The sequence below is a fragment of the Pseudophryne corroboree genome, chromosome 2 (genome assembly GCF_028390025.1).
Source record: "Pseudophryne corroboree isolate aPseCor3 chromosome 2, aPseCor3.hap2, whole genome shotgun sequence".
Lineage (NCBI taxonomy): Eukaryota > Metazoa > Chordata > Amphibia > Anura > Myobatrachidae > Pseudophryne > Pseudophryne corroboree.
Window position 1 is genome coordinate 737198891 of NC_086445.1, and position 27765 is coordinate 737226655.

General features: G+C 42.0%; 1 protein-coding gene across 2 annotated transcripts in view; it reads right to left on the reverse strand.

Moving 5' to 3' along the window:
• Positions 1-627: 627 nt before the first annotated feature.
• Positions 628-27765, reverse strand: part of TAFA3 (TAFA chemokine like family member 3) — a 680526-nt gene continuing 653388 nt past the window's right edge. For both annotated transcript variants that reach the window (XR_010238909.1, XM_063955398.1), the window contains one exon: positions 628-5139. Coding sequence is in view for 1 of the 2 variants with exons in the window: in XM_063955398.1 (XP_063811468.1) it covers positions 5128-5139 (12 nt within the window). In the remaining variant the exon portion in view is untranslated. The remainder of the gene's footprint in view (positions 5140-27765) is intronic.

The window sequence follows — 27765 nt, forward strand, 5'->3', positions numbered from 1 at the left end:
GGCCCTTTTTTCCCCCTAAAACAGCCCCAGGGAAATTGTTGGACAAAATATTGTAACAATATTGGGGCAAGGTATAAAACCCCTTGGGGAGATGGCACGGTGTGCTATGAAATATACTTAAAAGAGGATTAAAAAAAATATATACTCCTAAAGTAAACAACTAAACCTTTACAGAATGGTGGCTGTAGCAAAAGAAAAATATATCTGTAGAGAAATCCGTCAGGTCAATAAATCGCCCTTACTCTGCACCCTCGACAAGTGGCTTATGAACTTGTATATGAAGGGAAAAAATTGTCCCCCCAGGTCCCTTTTTAATAGAGAGGTTGTAATTCATAACCAGTCACCCACAGTGGAATGCAGTCAGCGACAGTAAATAAGAGAGGCAGGCACAGAGAGTCCAGCTAGGTAAAAGGGTTTATGATAAGATTACTAAACCCTGTCACTGAAACACACAATAATAATAAGTACTATTATCACTAGAGATATAAAAATCCCATACCACTCTAAATTCTCATTATCATAGAGTACTGCAGAGCACTGGATATCCACTGCTATAAACAATTTATTTATATCCAGAAAATTCATTTTAACCAAGCAGCAGCTTTGACATTTAATAAACAAGTGAACTTTTTGTCAGAGATTTGATTTTAATACCTTGAGTTTTGTATTTACATAGAGTAGCATCATAAACAGGTTGTACATATCCTTTTACAAAATACATTTAAATAACAAAGTTATCATGATACACAGTAGCATGTCTGTAATCTGCAGGGAAATCCTTCACTAGCATGGGAATCCAATATAATGGGCTGTTGAGTTGCATGTCCGCCATCTTTGCAGTATTATGACTTCATCATAACACTATCATGTGATTCAGTTGGAATAGATTTATATTAAAATCAACAATTTATTGCCAACTTGTACCATTCTTACTGTAGTTGTGGTGCTTTCTTTGGTTTTGTTATGGACCAAGAAATCTACAACAGTTTAGTGATTTAAAATGGCTTCCTCTTGGCCAGGCCTCATATTGTACATTAGCAGTGAGCAGTTGTTGCAGTCATTGTTTAATATTTGCCTTCATACTTGTGATTTTACTAAGACAAGTTTCATGTTCCTTTGTATTTCCTTCATAGTGGACAAGGGAGAAACAACACTGTCATTTACTGTATGGTACATTTTATTATCAATGGATAGAAACTATTTGTAAAGGTGAGAATAAAATAAAGAATCCAAAATAATTTTTAGAACTTTAAGAAAATGAAAAGATATTTCAGAAATTCAGAGGATACATCTTTTGATAAAAACCATCCATTACTTAAAAAAATGAACCTACCACAAGTATCTGCTTTGTAATGAATATAGAGCGTATTGTACCCAGAAATTGCTATTTTCTTTCTGTAATGTTTATCAAAAGATGAATTGAAAAACATAAATCTAAATCCTAAGCAACAAACAGAAACTTAATAGCTAGACCATAAAATCTGGGGGGGGGGGGGTTCAGTGTATCCATAAACTGTTAATAAACGATTGATAATATATATATATATTGATAATACACAAAATACAATATTATATATTCTATTGATAAGCTGATGACAATTTCCAATGCATACATCAAAGTATCTAGAAGTGAGAAATTTTGTGGAGTTTTGGATTTTTCATCCATCTTAGATAAGTGAAAATTTGAAATCATGTACTGAATCGGTATTATCTGCCATAAAAACAGTCAACTGAGCTGTATTGCTGTATTTCCCTAAGCACAGTCACACCACACAGGCAAAATTCAGACTAAAGATGAGGAGAATTCCAGCAAAATTTCATTTAAGGCCAATTTCTGCTAGTGAAATGCAAGCATAAGGCAGTAATTTGTTGGACATTTTTGACAATTTTGCTCATCAGTAGTTATCATGCCGTTTAAGGGACAGTTGAGGTTTCGCACTCTTGCAGACACTGTCACAATCTAATCAAATTTTTGCGGTTTTGAACACTCAGATGTTGATGTTGGAAAGATAAAAAATTAGTTTGAATGTGTTGAAGATCTTACCATCATTTATCCTGTAGCTTTTCATTTGTCAAAGTGAGTTTTAGTTTGCATTGCGTACAATGCACTTCCAGGGGCACCAGTAAATATTATGTAAAAGTTACAGTATATGGTGTGTGTTAGAGTATATCAAATATCAGAATAAATGCTTTATTTGTTCAAGACATAAAAACAAATTGAGAGGATGAGGAGAGAAATAAACTACTGAGTCAATGAACATTTACTCATCTCATCTTAGAAATGAAGATTATACTTTCCATAATTTTGAACTGAATGTTGTTTACTGCTGGGAAAAAAATACTTTAAGAAGTAAATTTTAGAATGCTTCAGGACAGATGTTACCTTTTGGTATCTTAGTCAAGTAAACATCGCAATAAATTATGCATATTATTTAAAGGTATTTTCTTCCTTCTTTAGCCAACACAGGAAATATTGCCTTGTCAAATTTTCCACTTCTGTATGGAGAACAAATATTATTTATTTAAATGGAGGTTTGGTCTATGTTATGGCCAACAACTTTAAAAAAAAATAGTTTATAATTTTGAGCTGAGACACTCTCACCAAGCTCAATAAGGGAGGTGTAGCTGGACTACAAAAGGATTTATTATGTGTGACCTCCAAATTGTGGCAATGCCCATCCTGTATTGATGGGCAGTTACAGTATAGCATTTGTTGCTCACAATATGTTTTGTTTGAGCTGCTAATAATAGAGCTAAACTAGTGTCCCACTGCTTGCAATTAGTCCATAGACTAAACCATACATATACAGTAAAAGCCATAACATTTCACTCAAATCAAATGCTGGTTCATGGTAACTTTGTATATTAAAACATTCTAAATTTGATGTAGTGTAGTGATCCGGAAAAACTCTATTCATTCCACCCAATGTATGTCAGTTAGATAACAGGCATGAACATATTTTTTAATTGCCTTTTAAACTGATTTTATCACACTGCAGGAAATGAAGTTCTTTTGTAACATTAATGTACTAAGAAGTAATGTTGCTGTCTGTCAGTTGTATTAACCTGTATGCATAATGCGAAGAGAAGGAGTTTGTTGTCACATACACATTGTAATTACTGCCATTTAAAGGTAAAGAAAGAATTCGGTGACCCTAAATGCTCCCTCCTGTGAAATAACGTATTTGCTACCCAGTTAGGAGCTAGCACCAATTATCCTACCTACAGTACATATTACACAACCTTAGCCAGGAGCAATTACAGCAAGAATAGACTCATTTGTACAAGTTTTGTTCCTTGCAAAAATTGATTTTCTTGAGCAGTCTAGAAGAAGATTCACATTGTTGCCACGAGACAATTACCTTAAATTATTTTTCAGCAGCTACATATGACATGAAACTTTGCAGACTGGTTTGACCATATATTCTATTTTGAATCTGTCTTCTAGAACTTAGCAGAAATGGTAAACAGCAAGGTTCTGCTTGAAATGTTAAACCATATTAGTTACCATACTCATTTTAGATTTTACTATAACCTTTGATGCATTGCCCTGCGGTGCATTCTGCAAACTATAACCAGATATTAAATGCTGGTAAATGAAAATGGACTAGATGGAGCCTGCTTGGTCTCTAATTGGTCCATCTGGCTAAACTACAGCAAGAATTGTTGCCGTCTTTATCACAGAGACCAGTGATGCTTATTTTTACCAAGCTGTAGTCGTGGATCACTGAATCCACTGCAAGGCAATGCATCACGGGAGGATGTACAATCTTCTATGAGTATGTACAATAACAAAGGGTTTTTCAAGCAAATAAATACATGGATTTACTTAGTATACAAAAAATAAATTACAATAATTACATTACTGCAAAGGCAAATTATTAAAGAAAATGACAATGGCGTAGTTGCAAAATAAAAATAAAAATAGTAATTAAAAAATATATAGTTGATTTAATATAACAAAATCTAGTCCACCATAGTGTTTTATTTTTCTCTAAATATTATTATAGTGTTTTACCTGGGATTTTTACCTGGGAGGAATCCACCCCTTATTAGAACAATTGTTGACATGTTTATTGAATCATTATTCTTAATTCTAAGGTTTCTTTTCATTTACTAATGTTAATAATCGCGATTGGAAATACTTTTAATTTCATAAACTGGACTTAATGGAATATAGTAGTTCAAGCAACAAAACAGGAAATGTGTTTGCATTTGTAATACAGAGCCTCAAACTTGGTTGATGAACTTGTACAACATTTAAACATGTTGCACATTATAGGTATAAATGTGACAATGGTAATACTGTATATGAATAACCGTGCAATGTTTTAAGACTGTATACTTAGAGCCTTGGAACCACATATATTTTAAGAAAAACCTTAAATGAAATGAGAATATTGCTATTGGCAAAACATTTGGGACAAAGTACACTATCCTCCAGAAATATATAAATTACGTATCATGAAAATACGCACAGCCTGAAATCTACACAGTGTAAGGAGAGTAACTGCGGCATGCTTTAGGTGAGGCCTAGTCAAATGGCGGCTTTTTTGCAGCCTTGAAAAATTACTTTGTTTCTCATCTTTACAATAAATGGACTGCTAACTGCTATGTAAGCATTTTTCAGCTATACTTTGACAGGACTGTAAAAAATAGTATTTCCAAGTCATACTGTATATCAATATGGTAGGAATAACTTTTTTATCTTCTTACAAATAATAACAAAGAAAAAAATAATAGTTTAAAATGCCAAAATAACACGGTTAAAATGGGAGTTCTTACATCGCATTCAACAGTTTTTTTAGTGTATCTCAGTTAAGTACGCATATTTTTATATCTGATACAGTACTTCCAACATGTTTTTAAATGTCTTCTTGTGTTCCATTATTCAATAAATTTGTCTATGGGTTCTTGCAGATTCCTCCCCTCTTAAGGGGTAAGTTGTTACTTTTATTTTTAACAGAATTAATGTACTCCTCTTGAATGTCAGTATCGGACTAATATCCAGTGGTATCCGCATATTGGAAGGAAGATACACTGCAAAGGGAGTAGTATGCCAGTGTGTAGATTTGGCCTGTCACAGCATTTGTACTGTTTTAACAGTCCCTGCATGTTCTCCAGACACTATCGCGTAACCTGCAAAAAAAGAAAACAAGGTTGGACTACTATGCCAAATCTTTTAACATCTCTAACATTGGCAGGCACTAGACTTCAATTTTATTACATTAAAAAAAGGTTGAGCACAGAAATTAATTTTCACTGAAATATTACCACTGCTTATTATTCAGAAATGATTGGTAATAAAACTTTTTTTTTTACCATTCTGAAATTGCATGCATGTTATACAGGTCCTGTGAAAGCTGTCTGGGTGCCCTTAGCGGCACCCTCTGTCCCTTGGAGTTGGCTAAAGTCCCTGCCACTGGAGGAAATCAGGGGACTGCCTGTCAGGATCCCGGCAGTCACAATGCCGATGACAAAATACCGGCGAGCCAGCCAGACCCAGATTAGGCCTTAGTGGTGCCTGGAGCACTTAAGACAGGGGGGCCCGTGGAGGATGTATATTAACTTGTGCATACCTCCCAACATGTCCCATTCCAGGAGGGACAAAATACTCTTTACATGGACTTCCCTCTTAATATATGATGGCATCACCTGTGTTGAACTATTTAATTGATAAGAAAGGTACTTCAACACAGGTGATTGCAATCATAAATTAAGAATGATGTCCAGGTAGAGAGTATTTTATCCTTCCTGGAATGGGTCATGGTGGGAGGTATAGATTGTGTATATTAAATTTAAACCAATGGTGTATATTAGTTTACTTGTGCCTGGGTACTGTTTATAGCTCCACCTAATTGACAGACAACTATTTTAGAAATTTTTCTTGTAGTGGAACAAAGACAACTTAACCTTAAAATACACATAGAAAAATAAACTCATTTATATTGTCACATGCAAGAATAGCAGCAGTCTCTATACTACTTACACACTGGGACAGGACACAGGACTACTTTCTGTGCATGTCTCTATCTCTAGACCAAAATGGTTTAGTTGCATAACAGTTTACACAGGACTCAGACACCCTGGCGAGGAGGAGGAGAAGCTGGGATCCATGTGTCACTTACAGCTCTCTCCACCCTCCTATCTCTTCTCTGGTCAGAAAGCTCTGTCGGTAGCTCATGAAACATGATATTCCTGCACTGCCTGCACTGCATACTGTCCTGCTTGCATTCCAGTTGCTGGTGTTGCTGCTGCTTAAGAGGAAAAGCTAGTGATGTCAGTTTTCCCTGGCTGGGGGGACCCCTGACAAAGGGGGACCCAGGGTACAATATGCCATGCATCCCCCACTTAATATGGTTATGGAGCCAGCCTGTTTTCCCTCTATGGGTGTCCACAACACCCATAGAGGGAGAATAAAACCTGTGGTGAGCGCATTGAGCCACACTGCCCACAGCATGGTGAGCTCAGCAAACTCATAAGGGGGCTTTCTAGTGCTCACCCCGCTACCGGCATACTGGCAGCCGGGATGCCGGCTGTCGATATCTTGATAGCCATCAACCCAGCCACCGGTAATTTGTATGTATTCCATTTCTACCTCTCTCCACTGCTTCTTACATTGACAGTCAGAAGGTGTGGAATATATATTCTGTTGCACACTCGAGGTGTGCTGCTCAGCTGAGAAATAACTGTTGCTCCTCCATGTCAGGGACCAGCACTTAATATGAAGGAAATATGAGGACACAAGATTTACTATCACTTGAGGTGTGTGCAGACAATCATGTTTTTGTTTACATTTTGGATATAAATCCTCATAATTTTTTGGGTTTGGTAAAACCACCCTCCAGTGTTTTGATTTTGGATCCATATTCCTACAAAAATTTACAAAAACAGCCAAGATCAAGAAACTTGGATGCTAGTATATAGCATTTGTAGCATGAACTATAGCTCACACCCTCTCCATACACTCTCCTGTGTCAAATGGTACCTGAAATCACAAAAGGGAGACTTTGGCTGAGTAAAGACTGATAGATATATTGCACATTCCACTGAACTTGGAAAAGGTGGACTAAAAAATCTGTGCTGTTCAATCATCGTGAAACATGGTTACTGTGTATGCAATGTATGTGTGTAATGGAGATATGAGATATTCGTATTACCTACACACAATAAAATATTTAAATCCACATAACCTTTTAAAAATTGTATATACTACCACACAAATGCCTTTTACCTTTGTGACATTTATATCTTCATTATTATTGGGTTGTTTAGATTCCCCTTCTTGTACGTTATACTTACCTAAAAATAACTTACTTTGCTAAAATTAAAATAGCCTTTTCCAAATAGAGGGAAAGGCATGGTATACATCTATGATTGCCTCATTAAAGTGTTAACTGCAGACATTGGCTTGTTTGAAACCTTGCATTTCAAATAGCTTTTCGAAGGTGAACAAGTCTTTACCATGTACTGTATACAAGCTAGTACAGGTTGAGTATCCCATATCCACATATCCGAAATACGGAATATTCCGAAATACGGACTTTTAGAGTGAGAGTGAGATAGAATCTTTAGTTTTTTTGATGGCTCAGTGTACACAAACTTTGTTTAATACACACAGTTATTAAAAACATTGTAATAAATGACCTTTAGGCTGTGTGTATAAGGTGTATATGAAACATAAATGAATTGTGTGAATGTAGATACACTTTGTTTAATGCACAAAGTTATAAAAAATATTGGCTAAAATGACCTTCAGGCTGTGTGTATATAAAACATAAATGCATTCTGTGCTTAGATTTAGGTCCCATCGCCATGATATATCATTATGGTATGCAGTTATTCCAAAATACGGAAAAATCCGATATCCAAAATACCTCTGGTCCCAAGCATTTTGGATAAGGGATACTCAACCTGTACTAAGATATAAAAGCTTAAAATGCATACACAAATTAAATTACTCTTGAATCATAATATCAACCAAAGGCTCTGCCATCTTATTCCTTATACAGTACAAAAGACCCAACATAATGTATACTGTATCTGTTAACATTGCAAGGAGAATGCGAGAATGTGAGTTCTACAAAATGAGATGCTCTCAGTTTGTATCCTGTGCTGGAGGTTTGGCACTTTTTATTTACTTGTTTAAAGGGTTGTTTGGTTATATAGACACAAATTATCAAGAAAATGTATTTTTTTTACTTTAACTACTATTTATATAAGATTGGGTCTGTTTTATTGTCTCATCAAATAACAGTTATGTAGCCAACAGAAGATGGCATCTTTAAACCTTTGAAAACGTTTTTGAACATCGGGAGCAGAGAACTGTAACTAAATCCATTGCAGTATGAAGCTAATTAAGTGCATTTAGGCCACTTCTATAATGCATAACTCAATACTCAGACAGGTTTGAAATATAATGTATAATGAGGAATAATCACTTCCATTTAAATGTAAAATTAAGCTCATGTCCTATTCTCTTACTCCCCTCTAATTTAGATTTTATAAGATGAAACTTAAAGCAAGAGGCATTCGCAATTAGTGAGCCCTTCTCTGTCTACTCACTAAATGTTTATGGCTCAAGTATATTAGTAATGACAAAATGAAAGTGGAGTAGGCCCTTCTTTCAGCACTTTGAAGACAGAATGGTGCCTCGACTAGAGGCGAAAGGAGTTTCCTGTGACTCTTCATCTGTTTTTAAATTATTATTCATATAATGATCAATATTCAATAGAATTACACATACAGTAGAAATGTCATCCACATAAAAATGTTTTTTTTCCTATTAAAGGCATCTGTAATAGCTATCATTGACCCATATGACATTTATATTATAGACATTTAAAGTAGGAGAAGGCAAAATAGTCAAACACATTTTTATAATGCTTGGGTGAAAAAGAGAAACTCCTAAATTTTATTTAAATAAAAACAACACTCCATTATCTATCATTATTATTTATCAAGCGTCATTACCTTGCACAAAATGTAGAGCTGTACACAAACAATAAATACAGTACATAGTTTACATACAGAATATTTTCTATCTCCCTACTCTGTAGCCCAAAATAGCAAACATATGAAAAATAAACCAATTAAAATTATTAATTTTCAATCATGCCCAAAAGTCTAGTTTGTAGGGCTTGTGCATGCGGTCACCTGCCCACCATATGAACAGGTGACTCAACCAATCCACATAATGCTAAGGGGATGGGTTCCTGATATTACTGTATATCTAAAATGAAACCATTACTCTCAGTCTGCGTTACAGGATTAATAATGTACAGTATGGCCATATATAGTTGGGATGCAGTTAATTTGCTGGCAGTCAGGATACCGATGCCTGAATCCTGACAGATGGAATCCCGGCACACAAGGGCTATTACCACTCTTGGGTGTCCATGACTCTCTCCGCTCGCCCCGCTGCCGGCATACTGGCGGCCAGGATGTCGCTGTTGGTATACTGACGATGGCATCCTGGCCACTGGTAAATCATATTGATCCCATATAGATGATAGATTAATTAAATCTCTTGTTAGCTTCAGAATCGTCCAACAATATAAAAGTGATTGGGTCATGTAACAGAAAAATTAAGTAATTAAGCAAAGTGGATGTCACAGCTCAATATAAATAGATCTCTGCACCTTTTGTTGATTATTTTACAAATGAATGAATGATAAACATTACAACAGAACCAGGACTTAGTAACTTGTTTGAATACGTTTAAAAATATATATAAAAAACTGTATAGCAAAGTTATGATCGTAATAAGGATTATGATTTTATAGATTAACTGTATTATTTTACGTTCCTTTTGTTGGAATCATTCCTCTTTAAGGTGGATTTCTGCAGAGTTTTATTTTATTTATTCCTGCAGAACATTTCTATACTTTGATTTATGCATAAAATTAATGATGCAGATCTTTTAATGGAGTGGTTTACCATCTGGTCAGATGCCTTAGCTAGTCAGATCACAGAGAGAATGAATGTAAAATTAAAATCAACAATGATGCTGTGAGCTTAACAATCATTTCATTTTATCTGAGTGAGCAATTTTTAACATTTGAAATCAGGTAACACCTATCCTGCCAGAAGGACCAGAATCAAATTAATATTTATCTGCCTTTGCAATGCGCCCATTTTATCATAGTGACAACACACAAAGAGACTGGGTTTGTCACTCTGCATTTGCTTATGTTACATGAAAGGATGGAAGAACTTTGTTTCATCTTTCATGTGATTATTATAAAGCTAATGCATAGATTCATTATTACAGTGAAGATGCTCTTTATTTTCTTTCAACTATTCCAATCACTGACATTAGTGAAATTTGCCCTGCTGGCTAAGCAGCTGATGCCTGCGGGAAAACCCAAACAGAGCAATATACCTTAATCTTATAAGGGCATTGTCATTTTGGACAATTGTACAAAATAATGGTCCCCAGCATACAGTACCTACCTACTACATGCCCCCCCTTTGAGCTATATCAACCTAAATTTCCCTAATTATTTAATTCTTCCTATGTAATTTTATTTATATATATTTTTTTTGTGGGGGGGGGGGGGTGCAGGAGGTTGGAAGAGTCTCCACTTTTCAGGTGCAACTGTTCTTATTGAAATGTGTGTCTCTGGAAATGTCTCCATTTAGATAGATATTTGTATATATATATATATATATATATATATACTGTATATATACTTATGTATACTGTAGCAACCAGAAAAAGACTGGCACTCTCAATTTTCGAAAAAGCAGCATGACTTGGTGCCCTCAGACAGAGGATGCATAGTGCCAATGAAGGACTGCGGCACTCACAGGACTTGTGGTTCCAGCTCACTGGATAAATTAGTCAGTGTGACTTGTCAGGAATTCTTAGTCAACGTTTCATGTTATATAATAACATTTTGTCAGGACACATGCTGACTAATTTAACCAGTGAGTTGGAACTACAGATCATGTAATTGCTACAGTCCTTCATTGCCTATATATATATATATATATATATATATATATACACACACACACACACACATACACACTGCTCAAAAAAATAAAGGGAACACTAAAATAACACATCCTAGATCTGAATGAATTAAATATCCTTATTAAATACTTTGTTCTTTACATAGTTGAATGTGCTGACAACAAAATCACACAAAAATTATCAGTGGAAATCAAATTTATTAACCCATGGAGGTCTGGATTTGGAGTCACACTCAAAATTAAAGTGGAAAAACACACTACAGGCTGATCCAACTTTGATGTAATGTCTTCAAAACAAGTCAAAATGAGGCTCAGTAGTGTGTGTGTGTGGCCTCCACGTGCCTATATGACCTCCCTACAACGCCTGGGCATGCTCCTGATGAGTTGGCGGATGGTCTCCTGAGGGATCTCCTCCCAGACCTAGACTAAAGCATCCACCAACTACTGGACAGTCTGTGGTGCAACGTGGCGTTGGTAGAAGGAGCGAGACATGATGTCCCAGATGTGCTCAATTGGATTCAGGTCTGGGGAACGGGAGGGCCAGTCCATAGCATCAATGCCTTCATCTTGCAGGAACTGCTGACAAACTCCAGCCACATGAGGTCTAGCATTGTCTTGCATTAGGAGGAACTCAGGGCCAACCGCATATGGTCTCAGAAGGGGTCTGAGGATCTCATCTCGGTACCTAATGGCAGTCAGGATACCTCTGGTGAGCACATGGAGGGCTGTGCGGCCCCCCAAAGAAATGCCACCCCACACCATTATTGACCCACTGCCAAACCGGACATGCTGGAGGATGTTGCAGGCAGCAGAACGTTCTCCTTGGCGTCTCCAGACTCTGTCACATCTTTCACATGTGCTCAGTGAGAACCTGCTTTCATCTGTGAAGAGCACAGGGCGCCAGTGGCGAATTTGCCAATCTTGGTGTTCTCTGGCAAATACCAAACGTCCCGCACAGTGTTGGGCTGTAAGCACAACCCCCACCTGTGGACGTCGGGCCCTCATACCACCCTCATGGAGTCTGTTTCTGATCGTTTGAGTGGACACATGCACATTTGTGGCTTTCTGGAGGTCATTTTGCAGGGCTCTGGCAGTGCTCTTCCTGTTCCTCCTTGCACAAAGGCAGAGGTAGCGGTCCTGCTGCTGGGTTGTTGCCCTCCTACGGTCTCCTCCACATCTCCTGATGTACTGGCCTGTCTCCTGGTAGTGCCTCCATGCTCTGGACACTACGCTGACAGACACAGCAAACCTTCTTGCCACAGCTCGCATTGCTGTGCCATCCTGGATGAGCTGCACTACCTGAGCCACTTGTGTGGGTTGTAGACTCCGTCTCATGCTACCACTAGAGTGAAAGCACCACCAGCTTTCAAAAGTGACCAAAACATCAGCCAGAAAGCATAGGAGCTGAGAAGTGGTCTGTGGTCACTACCTGCAGAACAACTCCTTTATTGGGGGTGTCTTGCTAATTTCCTATAATTTCCACCTGTTGTCTATTCCATTTGCACAACAGCATGTGAAATTGATTGTCAATCAGTGCTGCTTCCTAAGTGGACAGTTTGATTTCACAGAAGTGTGATTGACTTGGAGTTACATTGTGTTGTTTAAGTGTTCCCTTTATTTTTTTGAGCAGTATATATATATATATATATATATATATATATATACACGTCAGTACTTACCAACTGCACAACATTGTAATGCCCCTTATTGTTACGATTCCTGTACCCCAGACTGGGGAAGATCTTATGGCAGGGATCTGAGCACAGGAACCATATACAGGTTGTGGGAGCTGGAAAGCCTAGTAACCCCTGGCACCCTAACTCCGTTGTCTCGCCCGTGTTATCAGAAATCCCCTGCGAGACTATGGTTGCTTGAGCCCATGGCAGCCGCGTTCGAAGGGCGGATTATGTCTGCCCAACCCCGATGCCCCCGCAGGTCTTAATGGGAGACAAGGGGAAGTCCGAGACAGGGTGATAACAAGGGGCCCTCTGACTAAGCAACCAAGCCAGGGGTTACAAGCTAACTTAACTAAATCAAAAGGTATGTGCGGACTAGCCGCCAGGGAAAAGGACAACCAAAGATCCACTGATCCGACACTCCTATCCGGCACCGCTGGACACCAGAGTGGATCTTGTGGAAGCGGAATCCTCCGCAAAGCTCCAGAACACAATATAAACAAAATAATAAATAATAGCGGACAAGCCGCAACACACGGCTGCGCCGCGACTCACGAACACCACCAGATGTTAAAGGTGCTTGATCAGACTCCAGGAACAGATGGTAACTTCCGAGTACAGGATCACTGAGAACAGGAACAAACGGGTAAACCGGGACTGGGAACTTTCTCTGCAGCAGACACAGGCAAACAGGAAGCTATCACCGGCGTCTGTGAGGAGTCCTGGGAGTGCTTTTAACAGAGAGTCTTCCAATCAGCTGTTTGGAGGCTGATTGGATTTAAATGCTATGCAGCTGACAAGCTGCATGGTCAGGGAAACAGATGAGTGATAATTACAACATGCCATGCAGCTGCATGCTACACAGCCAGGAAACCAGTGAAGATATAAACTTAGACCCAGCAACGGGGAACACGATCCGACAGTGGCGTCCCCGTTGCTAGGCGCCGGCCGCACTGACGAGCGGACCCTCGGCGCCTAACAGTACCCCCCCCTTGAGGAGGGGTCAAGGAACCCCTAAATCCGGGTTTCTGAGGAAATTCTTGAAAAAATGCCCTTTTGAGTCTTGGGGCATGAAGATCCTCATCTAGGACCCACGACCTTTCCTCAGGACCATAACCTCTCCAATGGACCAAAAAATAGAGCCGACCCCGGGACAACTTGGAATCGAGAACCTTCTCAACCACGAACTCCTGCTGACCCTGTACATTAACTGGTGATCTCCCCTGAGGTTTTTTACGAGGAAATCTGCTAGATGAAACATATGGTTTGAGCAAAGAGCAATGGAAGGTATTTCCGATCCGTAAAGTTTTTGGTAGCTGTAACCGGAAAGCAACTGGATTGACTTTTTTGATAATGAGAAATGGTCCAATAAATCTAGGACCCAATCTGGCTGAGGTTTGTCGAAGTTTGATATTGCGAGTCGACAGCCACACCCTGTCTCCTACTTTAAAAGTGCACGGCCGCCGGAGCTTGTCAGAAAAATTTTTTTCCCTGAAAGCTGCTTTTCTGAGAGCAATGTGCACTCTTTTCCAAATAAGTTTAAGATGAGAGGTCAGGGCCAGAGAGGAGACAGAGGAATGTTGAAAAAATGAATTAGCTCTGGGATGGAAACCAAAAACTGCAAAAAATGGAGATACATTGGTGGAGGAATGACAGGCATTATTATAAGCAAACTCTGCTAATGGAAGAAACTCAGACCAGTCATTTTGGAGTTTGGCCGAGTACAAACGTAAATATTGTTTCAGGGATTGATTCACTCGCTCAGTCTGTCCATTTGATTGTGGATGATAACCGGAGGTTAATGATAATTTCATCTTTAATGAAGCACAAAAAGATTTCCAAAATTGTGCAATGAATTGTGGACCCCTGTCAGAAACAATATCAGTGGGTAACCCATGGAGTCTGAAAACATGACGGAGGAACAAGACTGCCAATCCCTGGGCAGATGGCAATCGGGGAAGACCAACAAAATGAGCCATCTTACTAAAACGGTCCACTACCACCCATATGACTGTGCATCCAGCTGACAGAGGGAGATCCACCACAAAATCCATGGAGATATGCGACCATGGTCTAAGAGGAACATTCAATGGCATGAGTTGACCAATAGGCAAAGAGCGAGGAACTTTATGCTGTGCACAGACCTGACATGAAAAAACAAATTCTTTAATGTCTTTAGAAAGACCAGGCCACCACACTGAGCGGGATACCAATTCCAAAGTTTTAGCGACTCCCAGATGCCCTGCAACTTTGCTATCATGAAATTCCTCCAAAACAGTTGCTCTCAAAAACTCAGGAACAAAAAGACGACCAGCAGGAGTATTTCCCGGAGCTTGATGTTGAAGCAGCTTCAATTGAGAAAAAACATCCTGTGTGAGACCTGCCTGAATGACTGAAGGCGGAAGTATGGGAGTAACAGGACTGTTGTCTTGAACGGGAAGAAAACTGCGTGAGAGGGCATCTGCCTTGGTATTCTTGGAACCAGGTCTGAAGGTGATAATGAATTTGAAACGAGTAAAAAATAAAGCCCAACGAGCCTGTCGGGCATTCAGTCGCTTAGCTGATTCAATGTATTGAAGATTTTTGTGATCCGTCAAAACAGAAATGGTATGGCTCGCTCCTTCAAGCCAATGTCTCCACTCCTCAAAAGCCCATTTAATAGCCAGCAACTCCCGATTACCAACATCGTAGTTGGATTCAGCAGACGAGAACTTCCTGGACATAAAGGCACAAGGATGTAACTCAAGGGAATCTGGATCCTTCTGAGAAAGGATAGCCCCTACACCAACCTCCGAGGCATCTACCTCAACGATGAAAGGCAATTCTGGGTTGGGATGTCTAAGGACAGGGGCTGAGACAAAGGCTTGTTTCAAGGCCTGAAAAGATGCTTTAGCTTCACATGACCAATTGGTAGGATCTGCTCCCTTCTTAGTGAGTGCCACAATGGGAGCAACTAGGTCAGAGAAAGAGTGAATAAACCTTCTATAGTAGTTTGCAAACCCTAAAAAGCGCTGAATAGCTTTTAAGTTAGTGGGTTGCGCCCAACTCAGGATGGCTTGGAGCTTCTTAGGTTCCATTCGGAATCCCCGAGGGGAAATAATGTACCCTAAAAAGGATACCTCCGTGACGTGAAATTCACACTTCTCCGGTTTGGCATACAAGTGATTTTCACGTAATTTCTTAAGCACCTGACGCACCTGGGTAACATGTTGTTCTACAGAGTCAGAATATATCAAAATGTCGTCTAAATAGACCACGACGAATCTTCCCAGAAACTCACGGAGCACATCATTAATGAGATCCTGAAAGACTGCCGGAGCGTTAGATAGGCCGAATGGCATGACCAGATACTCATAGTGGCCTGATTGAGTACTGAATGCCGTTTTCCACTCATCCCCTGACCTGATTCTAATGAGATTATATGCTCCTCTCAGGTCAATCTTAGAAAAAATAACAGCCGAACGTAGCTGATCAAAGAGGACAGAGATCAGTGGCAGGGGGTAAGTATTCTTTACTGAGATCTTATTCAAGGCTCGAAAGTCAATGCAGGGTCTGAGGGAACCATCCTTCTTCTCTACGAAGAAGAAACCTGCACTTAAAGGGGATTTAGATGGCCTGATAAACCCTTTCTCAAGACTTTCTTTCACATACTCATTCATGGCCACCGTTTCAGGACCAGACAAAGCATATAACCTTCCTTTAGGCAACGTGGCACCAGGAATTAACTCAATGGTACAATCATAAGGCCTATGGGGAGGCAAAATATCAGCATTGCCCTTGGAAAACACATCCAAAAAATCCTGGTATTCTCCAGGAATATGTGCGGACCTGGCAGAAGCTACTCGGATAGGAAGTGTAATACATTCTTTATCACAGATGGTACCCCATTGTAGGATCTCCCCAGACTGCCAATCTATGATGGGATTATGGAAGGCCAGCCAAGGGTGACCCAGAACCACAGGAACTGCTGGACAATGGGTAAGAAAAAACTCAATCTTTTCTGAATGTAGAGCTCCCACCGAGAGCAAAACTGGAGGTGTACATAGAGAAATAACCCCATTGGATAAGGGACTCCCATCTAAACCATGCATGGTGACACACCTACCTAAGGTTAGCTGAGGAATACCTAAGGCCTTGGCCCATGTTAAGTCCATAAAGTTTCCTGCAGCTCCACTGTCCACAAAAGCAGAGACCGAGGAACAGAGGCTGTCATAAGAAACTTTAGCAGGAACCAACAGTGAATTATTCGAGGAGATGAGTTGTAGACCAAAGTGAACCCCCTCACTATTCACTTGGTCAGGAAGTTTCCCGACTTGTTTGGGCAACTACGGGCAAAATGTCCCTTACCTCCGCAGTACAAACACAGACCCGAATTTTGCCTCCTGGTTCTTTCTTCCGGAGACAATTTGGAGAGACCAATCTGCATAGGCTCTCCCATGTCTACAGGAACGGAAGAAACACAGGGAAAAGAAACTACAGATGCCCCTTTTTCAGTCCTCCGCTCTCTGAGCCGACGATCTATTTTAATAGAGAGCTCCATGAGTTTATCAAGGGTCTCAGGAGCGGGATACTGAAGGAGGCTGTCTTTTATAGATTCAGATAAGCCGAGGCGAAACTGACTGCGCAGGGCAGGGTCATTCCAGCCACAGTCGTTCGACCAACGGCGAAACTCCGTACAATAATTCTCTGCAGGATTCCTACCCTGTCTCAGAGCACGCAACTGACTTTCTGCGGACGCCTCTCTATCAGGGTCGTCATACAATAGCCCCAAAGATTTAAAAAAGGCGTCTACAGACGATAAGGCCGGATCGTCTGTCTTCAAACCAAAAGCCCAGGTCTGAGGATCCCCCTGAAGCAGAGAAACTACAATCCCAACCCGCTGAGCCTCCGTACCTGAGGAGACTGGTCTCAAACGAAAATACAGTTTACAAGACTCTTTAAAATTAAAAAACTGTTTTCTATCCCCAGAAAAACGGTCAGGCAGATGCATTTTTGGTTCAGGGACGACCCTCGGGGAAGTCCGTAACAGATCTTCCTGTGAGCTCACCCGGAGGGACAGATCCTGAACCATCTGGGTAAGTTCCTGAATCTGACTAACTAGGAACTGGCCAGGGTTTGGCCCAACACCGGTGGGATTCATGAGGCCGACAAAAAATTCTCCCAACTGGATCAGTGAAAAAATTAACTCCTGTTGAAATTTTTTCTTTTGAGGCCGGTGATAATGTTACGATTCCTGTACCCCAGACTGGGGAAGATCTTATGGCAGGGATCTGAGCACAGGAACCATATACAGGTTGTGGGAGCTGGAAAGCCTAGTAACCCCTGGCACCCTAACTCCGTTGTCTCGCCCGTGTTATCAGAAATCCCCTGCGAGACTATGGTTGCTTGAGCCCATGGCAGCCGCGTTCGAAGGGCGGATTATGTCTGCCCAACCCCGATGCCCCCGCAGGTCTTAATGGGAGACAAGGGGAAGTCCGAGACAGGGTGATAACAAGGGGCCCTCTGACTAAGCAACCAAGCCAGGGGTTACAAGCTAACTTAACTAAATCAAAAGGTATGTGCGGACTAGCCGCCAGGGAAAAGGACAACCAAAGATCCACTGATCCGACACTCCTATCCGGCACCGCTGGACACCAGAGTGGATCTTGTGGAAGCGGAATCCTCCGCAAAGCTCCAGAACACAATATAAACAAAATAATAAATAATAGCGGACAAGCCGCAACACACGGCTGCGCCGCGACTCACGAACACCACCAGATGTTAAAGGTGCTTGATCAGACTCCAGGAACAGATGGTAACTTCCGAGTACAGGATCACTGAGAACAGGAACAAACGGGTAAACCGGGACTGGGAACTTTCTCTGCAGCAGACACAGGCAAACAGGAAGCTATCACCGGCGTCTGTGAGGAGTCCTGGGAGTGCTTTTAACAGAGAGTCTTCCAATCAGCTGTTTGGAGGCTGATTGGATTTAAATGCTATGCAGCTGACAAGCTGCATGGTCAGGGAAACAGATGAGTGATAATTACAACATGCCATGCAGCTGCATGCTACACAGCCAGGAAACCAGTGAAGATATAAACTTAGACCCAGCAACGGGGAACACGATCCGACAGTGGCGTCCCCGTTGCTAGGCGCCGGCCGCACTGACGAGCGGACCCTCGGCGCCTAACACTTATTCTGTTTGTTACACATTCTCACTATTTATTCTTGTTTATTTTAAAGCTAATATTATTATTAATCTATACATATAATAAGACTGTAATGCTGGGTACACGCCTACAGACAGTGGTCAAAGTGGGGCAGTATGCAACAGTATGGCATACTGGCACTTCTTCCACTGACCCGGAAGTCTTTATTGTTTTAAATTAAACAAAAGTGTGTGCAGCAGGAGGCAAGGGTAGTGGCAAGCCTGCTGCACTGAGGATGCTGCTCCCGTCCCTGCCCAGCCCGACTAGGCAGCTGTGTACAGCGCTGGACCTGTGAGGCTCTAGGCTCACAGCCGCTCGCCTCTCACAGCCACCTGCCACTGACCGCCACTGACCACAAATGGAGGCGGTCAGATGGACCTCACTGCCGCCGCAGTGAAGGCCTTCTTCTCACCGCCGCCACCACCACTGCACATGGGCTCTTCCGCTGCCACCGACCACAGTTCCTTCCGCACCTCCGTTGCTCATCTCAGGTAATGTTCCCCTGCTTCCCTATGTCCTTCTGTTACTCTCCCTGTCCCTGCTATCACTCTCCCTGTCCCTGCTGTCATTCTCCCTGTCCCTGCTGTCACTCTCCCTGTCCCTGCTGTCACTCTCCCTGTCCCTGCTGTCACTCTTTCTGTCACTGCTGTTAGTCTGTCTCCCTGTCCCTGAATTGTGGATCATACTGTGTGCCATATTGTGAATTTTGGCTCATACTGTGTGGCATATAGTGAATTTTGGCTCATTCTGTGTGGCATAATGTGAATTTTGGCTCATACTGTGTGACATATTGTGAATTTTGGCTCATTTCGTGTGGCCTATAGTTAATTTTGGCTCATTCTGTGGAAATTTTGGCTCATTCAGTGTGGTATAATGTGAATTTTGGCACATTCTGTGTGCTATAATGTGAATTGCGGCTCATACTGTGTGCTATTATATGAATTTTGGCTCATACCGTGTGCTATAATGTGAATTTCGGCTCATTCTGTGTGCTATAATGTGAATTTCGGCTCATACCATATGCTATAATGTGATTTTCAGCTCATACTGTGTGCTATAATGTGAATTTCGGCTCATACTGAGTGGTAGAAGGTGAAAGGGACACCAGTCCTGGATAGTATAAGTGGTCCTAATACACTAAAGGACACGTCCCTTTTGAGTGGCCACACCCCCCATTTGAGTGGCCATATCCCTTTACATAATTATAACCTTTACTTTTCCATACCCACACTTCCAAATTTGCACTTCGACCACTGCCTACAGATATATCTACAGATCAATTGATCTGCAGATATATCAATAGCGGATCGGGCAGTGTGTTGTGCATACACACGCCTGCCCAGTTCAGATTTCAGTCAGCTGCTGCAGCTGGTGTACCGGCGGATGTTTGACCACCCTCTATGTGCCTCTACATAGCAATTTTTATTGAAAATTATACCTCTAGGGATTGTTTATGAACTATGGAGATGGTAAACGTGATGTGGCACAGGTGAGACTATGTTTACCCCATAACCCCAATATTTTTCCTTTTCAATTCAAGCACCTGCAATTTCCTGTAATTGTCTGCTTCGCTATGATGATCAACAATTCGCAGGTGCAAATGCTCAGGGCTGCAGGCGTAGATGTCAGAACCGGCTGCTTCTCCCATGTACAGCTTTACATGGCTTGCTCATGAGTTAGTAGCCCCAAGCATCTTTTTGTGTTATTCCCTGAAGAAAAAACTGCAAATATTGGGGGTCATTCTGACCCAATCGCACGCTATGCTTCTTCGCAGCAGTGCGATCGGGTCGGAACTGCTCATGCACAGCGGCTGCATTGCACAGGCGCATTGTTGCCCTGCGACGGCCGTCATCGGGCAGCGATGCCTCCAACGAGGAAAATGGACGCAGCAGCGACCGCAAGAAGATTGACAGGAGAAAGGCGGATCCGGGCGTCAACTCACCATTTTTGGGGTGTGGAAATCTGAAAGCAGACATGTCGAGGCGTTTGGAGGGCGGATGTCTGACGTCAATTCTGGGACCTGCAACGCTGAAGTGATCGCACAGGGTAAGTAATTCTTACCCTAGTCTAGCTCTGCACAAAACTTTTTTGGCATAGCAGGGCTGCACAAGCGATCGCAGCCTTGCTATGCAAAAATACACTCCACCATAGGAGGCATCTAGTTGATCGCACGGGCTGCAAAAAGTGGCAGCGTGCGATCAACTCGGAATGAGGGCCCTTGTTTACAAGACATTCTGTGATCAATGTATCTACAATATAAAATATCCATCACAATATTAGATGGCACTACTGAGTTTGTAAAATTATTTCTGCTGAGCAATAACAGACATCCCCGCTATGCTAGTCAAGAATAAAATAAGTTTTAATTTTAAGCAGAGGCTTAACTAATATATTTATATTCAACATTACCCCACACATCAACACCAAATTGGGCATTACTTCAGAGTGAACTTTATTCAGTAAGTCCATAATATTTTGTCTATAGAATAATTTACACAAGAGCTATACAATCATCCTATCAACATAAAAGGGTATTCAACGAATTTCATTAAGATATGACTGATACATAAATGTAATTTAATGAAAGATATAGTAATTATTGGTCACTTGCATAATTTGTTGTAGTAAAGGAAAAAGATGAGACATACTGTATATGTGATTAGTAAGTGTATACACAATTTAGTGATGAGCGGGTTCGGTTTCCGAGAAACCGAACCCACCCGAACTTCACCCTTTTTACATGGGTCCGAGGCAGGTTCGAACCTTCCCGCCTTGCTCGGCTAACCCGAGCGCGCCCAAACGTCATCATCCCGCTGTCGGATTCTCGCGAGATTCGGATTCTATATAAGCAGCCGCGCGTCGCCGCCATTTTCACACGTGCATTGAGATTGATAGGGAGAGGACGTGGCTGGCGTCCTCTCCGTTTATATAGTTATATACTACACAGTTGATCTGATTGCTAAGCTTATTGTGGGGAGGATTGGGGAGCAGCTGTTAGGAGGAGTACAGTGCAGAGTTTTGCTGATAGTGACCACCAGTTTTTTATCCGTTCTCTGCCTGATAAAAACGCCCCATACCATATCTGTGCTCAGTGTGCTGCATGATATATCTGTGCTGAGTGCTCACACTGCTTAAATGTGGGGACTGGGGAGCAGCTATAGCAGGAGTACAGTGCACAGTTTTGCTGACAGTGACCACCAGTATACGTTTGTCTGCCTGAAAAACACTCCTGTGGTGTCTTTTTTTTTAATGCTATAAATGCAGTCTGCTGACAGTGTCCACCAGGTCCATTATACTGTATATAGCAGTACGGTAGGCCACTGCTGTACCTACCTCTGTGTCGTCACTCGTCGTCCATAAGTATACTATCCATCCATCTACATTGTATACCTGTGGTGTCTTTTTTTTATACTATAAACGCAGTTTGCTGACAGTGTCCACCAGGTCCATTATACTGTATATAGCAGTACGGTAGGCCACTGCAGTACCTACCTCTGTGTCGTCACTCGTCGTCCATAAGTATACTATCCATCCATCTACATTGTATACCTGTGGTGTCTTTTTTTTTATACTATAAACGCAGTCTGCTGACAGTGTCCACCAGGTCCATTATACTGTATATAGCAGTACGGTAGGCCACTGCTGTACCTACCTCTGTGTCGTCACTCGTCATCCATAAGTATACTATCCATCCATCTACATTGTATACCTGTGGTGTCTTTTTTTCTTTATACTATAAACGCAGTCTGCTGACACTGTCCACCAGGTCCATTATACTGTATATAGCAGTACGGTAGGTCACTGCTGTACCTACCTCTGTGTCGTCACTCGTCGTCCATAAGTATACTATCCATCCATCTACATTGTATACCTGTGGTGTCTTTTTTTCTTTATACTATAAACGCAGTCTGCTGACAGTGTCCACCAGGTCCATTATACTGTATATAGCAGAACGGTAGGCCACTGCTGTACCTACCTCTGTGTCGTCACTCGTCATCCATAAAGTATACTATCCATCCATCTACATTGTATACCTGTGGTGCCTTTTAGTTGTGCGCATTAAAATATGGAGAACAAAAATGTGGAGGTTAAAAAAATAGGGAAAGATCAAGATCCACTTCCACCTCATGCTGAAGCTGCTGCCACTAGTCATGGCCGAGACGATGAAATGCCATCAACGTCGTCTGCCAAGGCCGATGCCCAATGTCATAGTACAGAGCATGTAAAATCCAAAACACAAAAGATCAGTAAAATGACCCAAAAATCAAAATTAAAAGCGTCTGAGGAGAAGCGTAAACTTGCCAATATGCCATTTACGACACGGAGTGGCAAGGAACGGCTGAGGCCCTGGCCTATGTTCATGGCTAGTGGTTCAGCTTCACATGAGGATGGAAGCACTCATCCTCTCGCTAGAAAAAAGAAAAGACTTAAGCTGGCAAAAGCACAGCAAAGAACTGTGCGTTCTTCGAAATCACAAATCCCCAAGGAGAGTCCAATTGTGTCAGTTGCGATGCCTGACCTTCCCAACACTGGACGGGAAGAGCTTGCGCCTTCCACCATTTGCACGCCCCCTGCAAGTGCTGGAAGGAGCACCCGCAGTCCAGTTCCTGATAGTCAAATTGAAGATGTCAGTGTTGAAGTACACCAGGATGAGGATATGGGTGTTGCTGGCGCTGGGGAGGAAATTGACAAGGAGGATTCTGACGGTGAGGTGGTTTGTTTAAGTCAGGCACCCGGGGAGACACCTGTTGTCCGTGGGATGAATATGGCCATTGACATGCCTGGTCAAAATACAAAAAAAATCAGCTCTTCGGTGTGGAATTATTTCAACACAAATGCGGACAACAGGTGTCAAGCCGTGTGTTGCCTTTGTCAAGCTGTAATAAGTAGGGGTAAGGACGTTAACCACCTTGGAACATCCTCACTTATACGTCACCTGCAGCGCATTCATCATAAGTCAGTGACAAGTTCAAAAACTTTGGGCGACAGCGGAAGCAGTCCACTGACCACTAAATCCCTTCCTCTTGCAACCAAGCTCCCGCAAACCACACCACCAACTCCCTCAGTGTCAATTTCCTCCTTACCCAGGAAAGCCAATAGTCCTGCAGGCCATGTCACTGGCAAGTCTGACGAGTCCTCTCCTGCCTGGGATTCCTCCGATGCATCCTTGAGTGTAACGCCTACTACTGCTGGCACTGCTGTTGTTGCTGCTGGGAGTCGATCGGCATCCCAGAGGGGAAGTCGGAAGACCACTTGTACTACTTCCAGTAAGCAATTGACTGTCCACCAGTCCTTTGCGAGGAAGATGAAATATCACAGCAGTCATCCTGCTGCAAAGCAGATAACTCAGGCCTTGGCAGCCTGGGCGGTGAGAAACGTGGTTCCGGTATCCATCGTTACTTCAGAGCCAACTATAGACTTGATTGAGGTACTGTGTCCTCGGTACCAAATACCATCTAGGTTCCATTTCTCTAGGCAGGCGATACCGAAAATGTACACAGACCTCAGAAAAAGAGTCACCAGTGTCCTAAAAATGCAGTTATACCCAATGTCCACTTAACCACGGACATGTGGACAAGTGGAGCAGGGCAGACTCAGGACTATATGACTGTGACAGCCCATTGGGTAGATGTATTGCCTCCCGCTGCAAGAACAGCAGCGGCGGCACCAGTAGCAGCATCTCGCAAACGCCAACTCGTACCTAGGCAGGCTACGCTTTGTATCACCGCTTTCCAGAATACGAACACAGCTGAAAACCTCTTACGGCAACTGAGGAAGATCATCGCAGAATGGCTTACCCCAATTGGACTCTCCTGGGGATTTGTGACATCGGACAACGCCAGCAATATTGTGCGTGCATTACATCTGGGCAAATTCCAGCACGTCCCATGTTTTGCACATACCTTGAATTTGGTGGTGCAGAATTATTTAAAAAACGACAGGGGCATGCAAGAGATGCTGTCGGTGGCCCGAAGAATTGCGGGCCACTTTCGGCGTTCAGGCACCGCGTACAGAAGACTGGAGCACCACCAAACACACCTGAACCTGCCCTGCCATCATCTGAAGCAGGAGGTGGTAACGAGGTGGAATTCAACCCTCAATATGCTTCAGAGGATGGAGGAGCAGCAAAAGGCCATTCAAGACTATACACCTGGCCACGATATAGGCAAAGGAGGTGGAATGCACCTGTCTCAAGCGCAGTGGAGAATGATTTCAACGTTGTGCAAGGTTCTGCAACTCTTTGAACTTGCCACACGTGAAGTCAGTTCAGACACTGCCAGCCTGAGTCAGGTCATTCCCCTCATCAGGCTTTTGCAGAAGAAGCTGGAGACATTGAAGGAGGAGCTAAAACAGAGCGATTCCGCTAGGCATGTGGGACTTGTGGATGGAGCCCTTCATTCGCTTAACCAGGATTCACGGGTGGTCAATCTGTTGAAATCAGAGCACTACATTTTGGCCACCGTGCTCGATCCTAGATTTAAAACCTACGTTGTATCTCTCTTTCCGGCAGACACAAGTCTGCAGGGGTTCAAAGACCTGCTGGTGAGAAAATTGTCAAGTCAAGCGGAACGTGACCCATCAACAGCTCCTCCTTCACATTCTCCCGCAACTGGGGGTGCGAGGAAAAGGCTAAGAATTCCGAGCCCACCCGCTGGCGGTGATGCAGGGCAGTCTGGAGCGAGTGCTGACATCTGGTCCGGACTGAAGGACCTGCCAACGATTACTGACATGTCTAGAAGAAGCAAGTGTTGGTATTTATCTGTGTCCAGGGCGCGTAAAAAAAGAAAAAGGTAATGAAACTTAACACATCCCTTGTCAAATGGGTATATGATGTCTTCTCCAGATTATGCAGGCCTATGAGTCCTTTCATTCAGGTGAATCTTCTCGTTATAAATGGCTCCCCCACTCACACAGAAACAAGTAAGTGGGTTCCCGTAAAGGTATCTTTATTGCTAGTTTTTTTCTCCAATCCCCTCAGGTTAGGTTCACGTAATTAAGCGTGCCTGAATCTCACACCACATGGGGTACTGTAAACACGTAGGGGTAGTGTCTGAGGCAATTTCAATGCGTACCCTCACTTACACAGAGCAAAGCCAGAACATTCATATAACGGTTTCTTTATATCAACAAAAATCCTCAGGTGCGTACCCCAACTCACTCAGTAAACGATGAATGACTCCTATAAAGGTTTCTTTAAATAGATTCACTGGTATCCCTTTGGTGGATCCACAAGAGGAAAAGGAACTCTTTCTCCCAAATGCCAGACCAGAGTCATGAAAAAAATCCTTCTTTCTAAAACAGGTTTTTTATTCCAGACATAGTCCAACTTCATACAAAGAAATCACCACACATGGTGACAGAAAAAAAAAAAAAAAAAAAAGTAAAAATTTAAAAGTACAATAAAAACAGTCGTCGACTGTACTGTGAGTAGTCTTCTGGAAAAAGGGAATAATCACGCCGATTATTATCTCAAATTTTGCCTTTGGAATTTTTATTGTACTTTTAAATTTTTACTTTTTTTTTTTTTTTTCTGTCACCATGTGTGGTGATTTCTTTGTATGAATTTGGACTATGTCTGGAATAAAAAACCTGTTTTAGAAAGAAGGATTTTTTTCATGACTCTGGTCTGGCATTTGGGAGAAAGAGTTCCTTTTCCTCTTGTGGATCCACCAAAGGGATACCAGTGAATCTATTTAAAGAAACCTTTATAGGAGTCATTCATCATTTACTGAGTGAGTTGGGGTACGCACCTGAGGATTTTTGTTGATATAAAGAAACCGTTATATGAATGTTCTGGCTTTGCTCTGTGTAAGTGAGGGTACGCATTGAAATTGCCTCAGACACTACCCCTACGTGTTTACAGTACCCCATGTGGTGTGAGATTCAGGCACGCTTAATTACGTGAACCTAACCTGAGGGGATTGGAGAAAAAAACTAGCAATAAAGATACCTTTACGGGAACCCACTTACTTGTTTCTGTGTGAGTGGGGGAGCCATTTATAACGAGAAGATTCACCTGAATGAAAGGACTCATAGGCCTGCATAATCTGGAGAAGACATCATATACCCATTTGACAAGGGATGTGTTAAGTTTCATTACCTTTTTCTTTTTTTACGCGCCCTGGACACAGATAAATACCAACACTTGCTTCTTCTATATATTGTTTTGGTAAAATCGGTGATTTTTACATAGGTATTTTGTCAGTGGACGGGCTGCTGTGCGCCAAACTTGTAGACACTCCCTATTTTCTCTTTTTTTTTCCGATTACTGACATGTCGTCTACTGTCACTGCATATGATTCTCTCACCATTGAAAGAATGGTGGAGGATTATATGAGTGACCGCATCCAAGTAGGCACGTCAGACAGTCCGTACGTATACTGGCAGGAAAAAGAGGCAATTTGGAGGCCCTTGCACAAACTGGCTTTATTCTACCTAAGTTGCCCTCCCTCCAGTGTGTACTCCGAAAGAGTGTTTAGTGCCGCCGCTCACCTTGTTAGCAATCGGCGTACGAGGTTACTTCCAGAAAATGTGGAGAAGATGATGTTCATTAAAATTAATTATAATCAATTCCTCCGTGGAGACATTCACAAGCAGCAATTGCCTCCAGAAAGTGCACGGGGACCTGAGATGGTGGATTTCAGTGGGGATGAATTAATAATCTGTGAGGAGGGGGATGTACACAATGAAAGGGGTGATGAATCGGACGATGATGATGAGGTGGACATCTTGCCTCTGTAGAGCCAGTTTGTGCAAGGAGAGATTGATTGCTTCTTTTTTGGTGGGGGCCCAAACCAACCAGTCATTTCAGTCACAGTCGTGTGGCAGACCCTGTCGCTGAAATGATGGGTTCGTTAAAGTGTGCATGTCCTGTTTATACAACATAAGGGTGGGTGGGAGGGCCCAAGGACAATTCCATC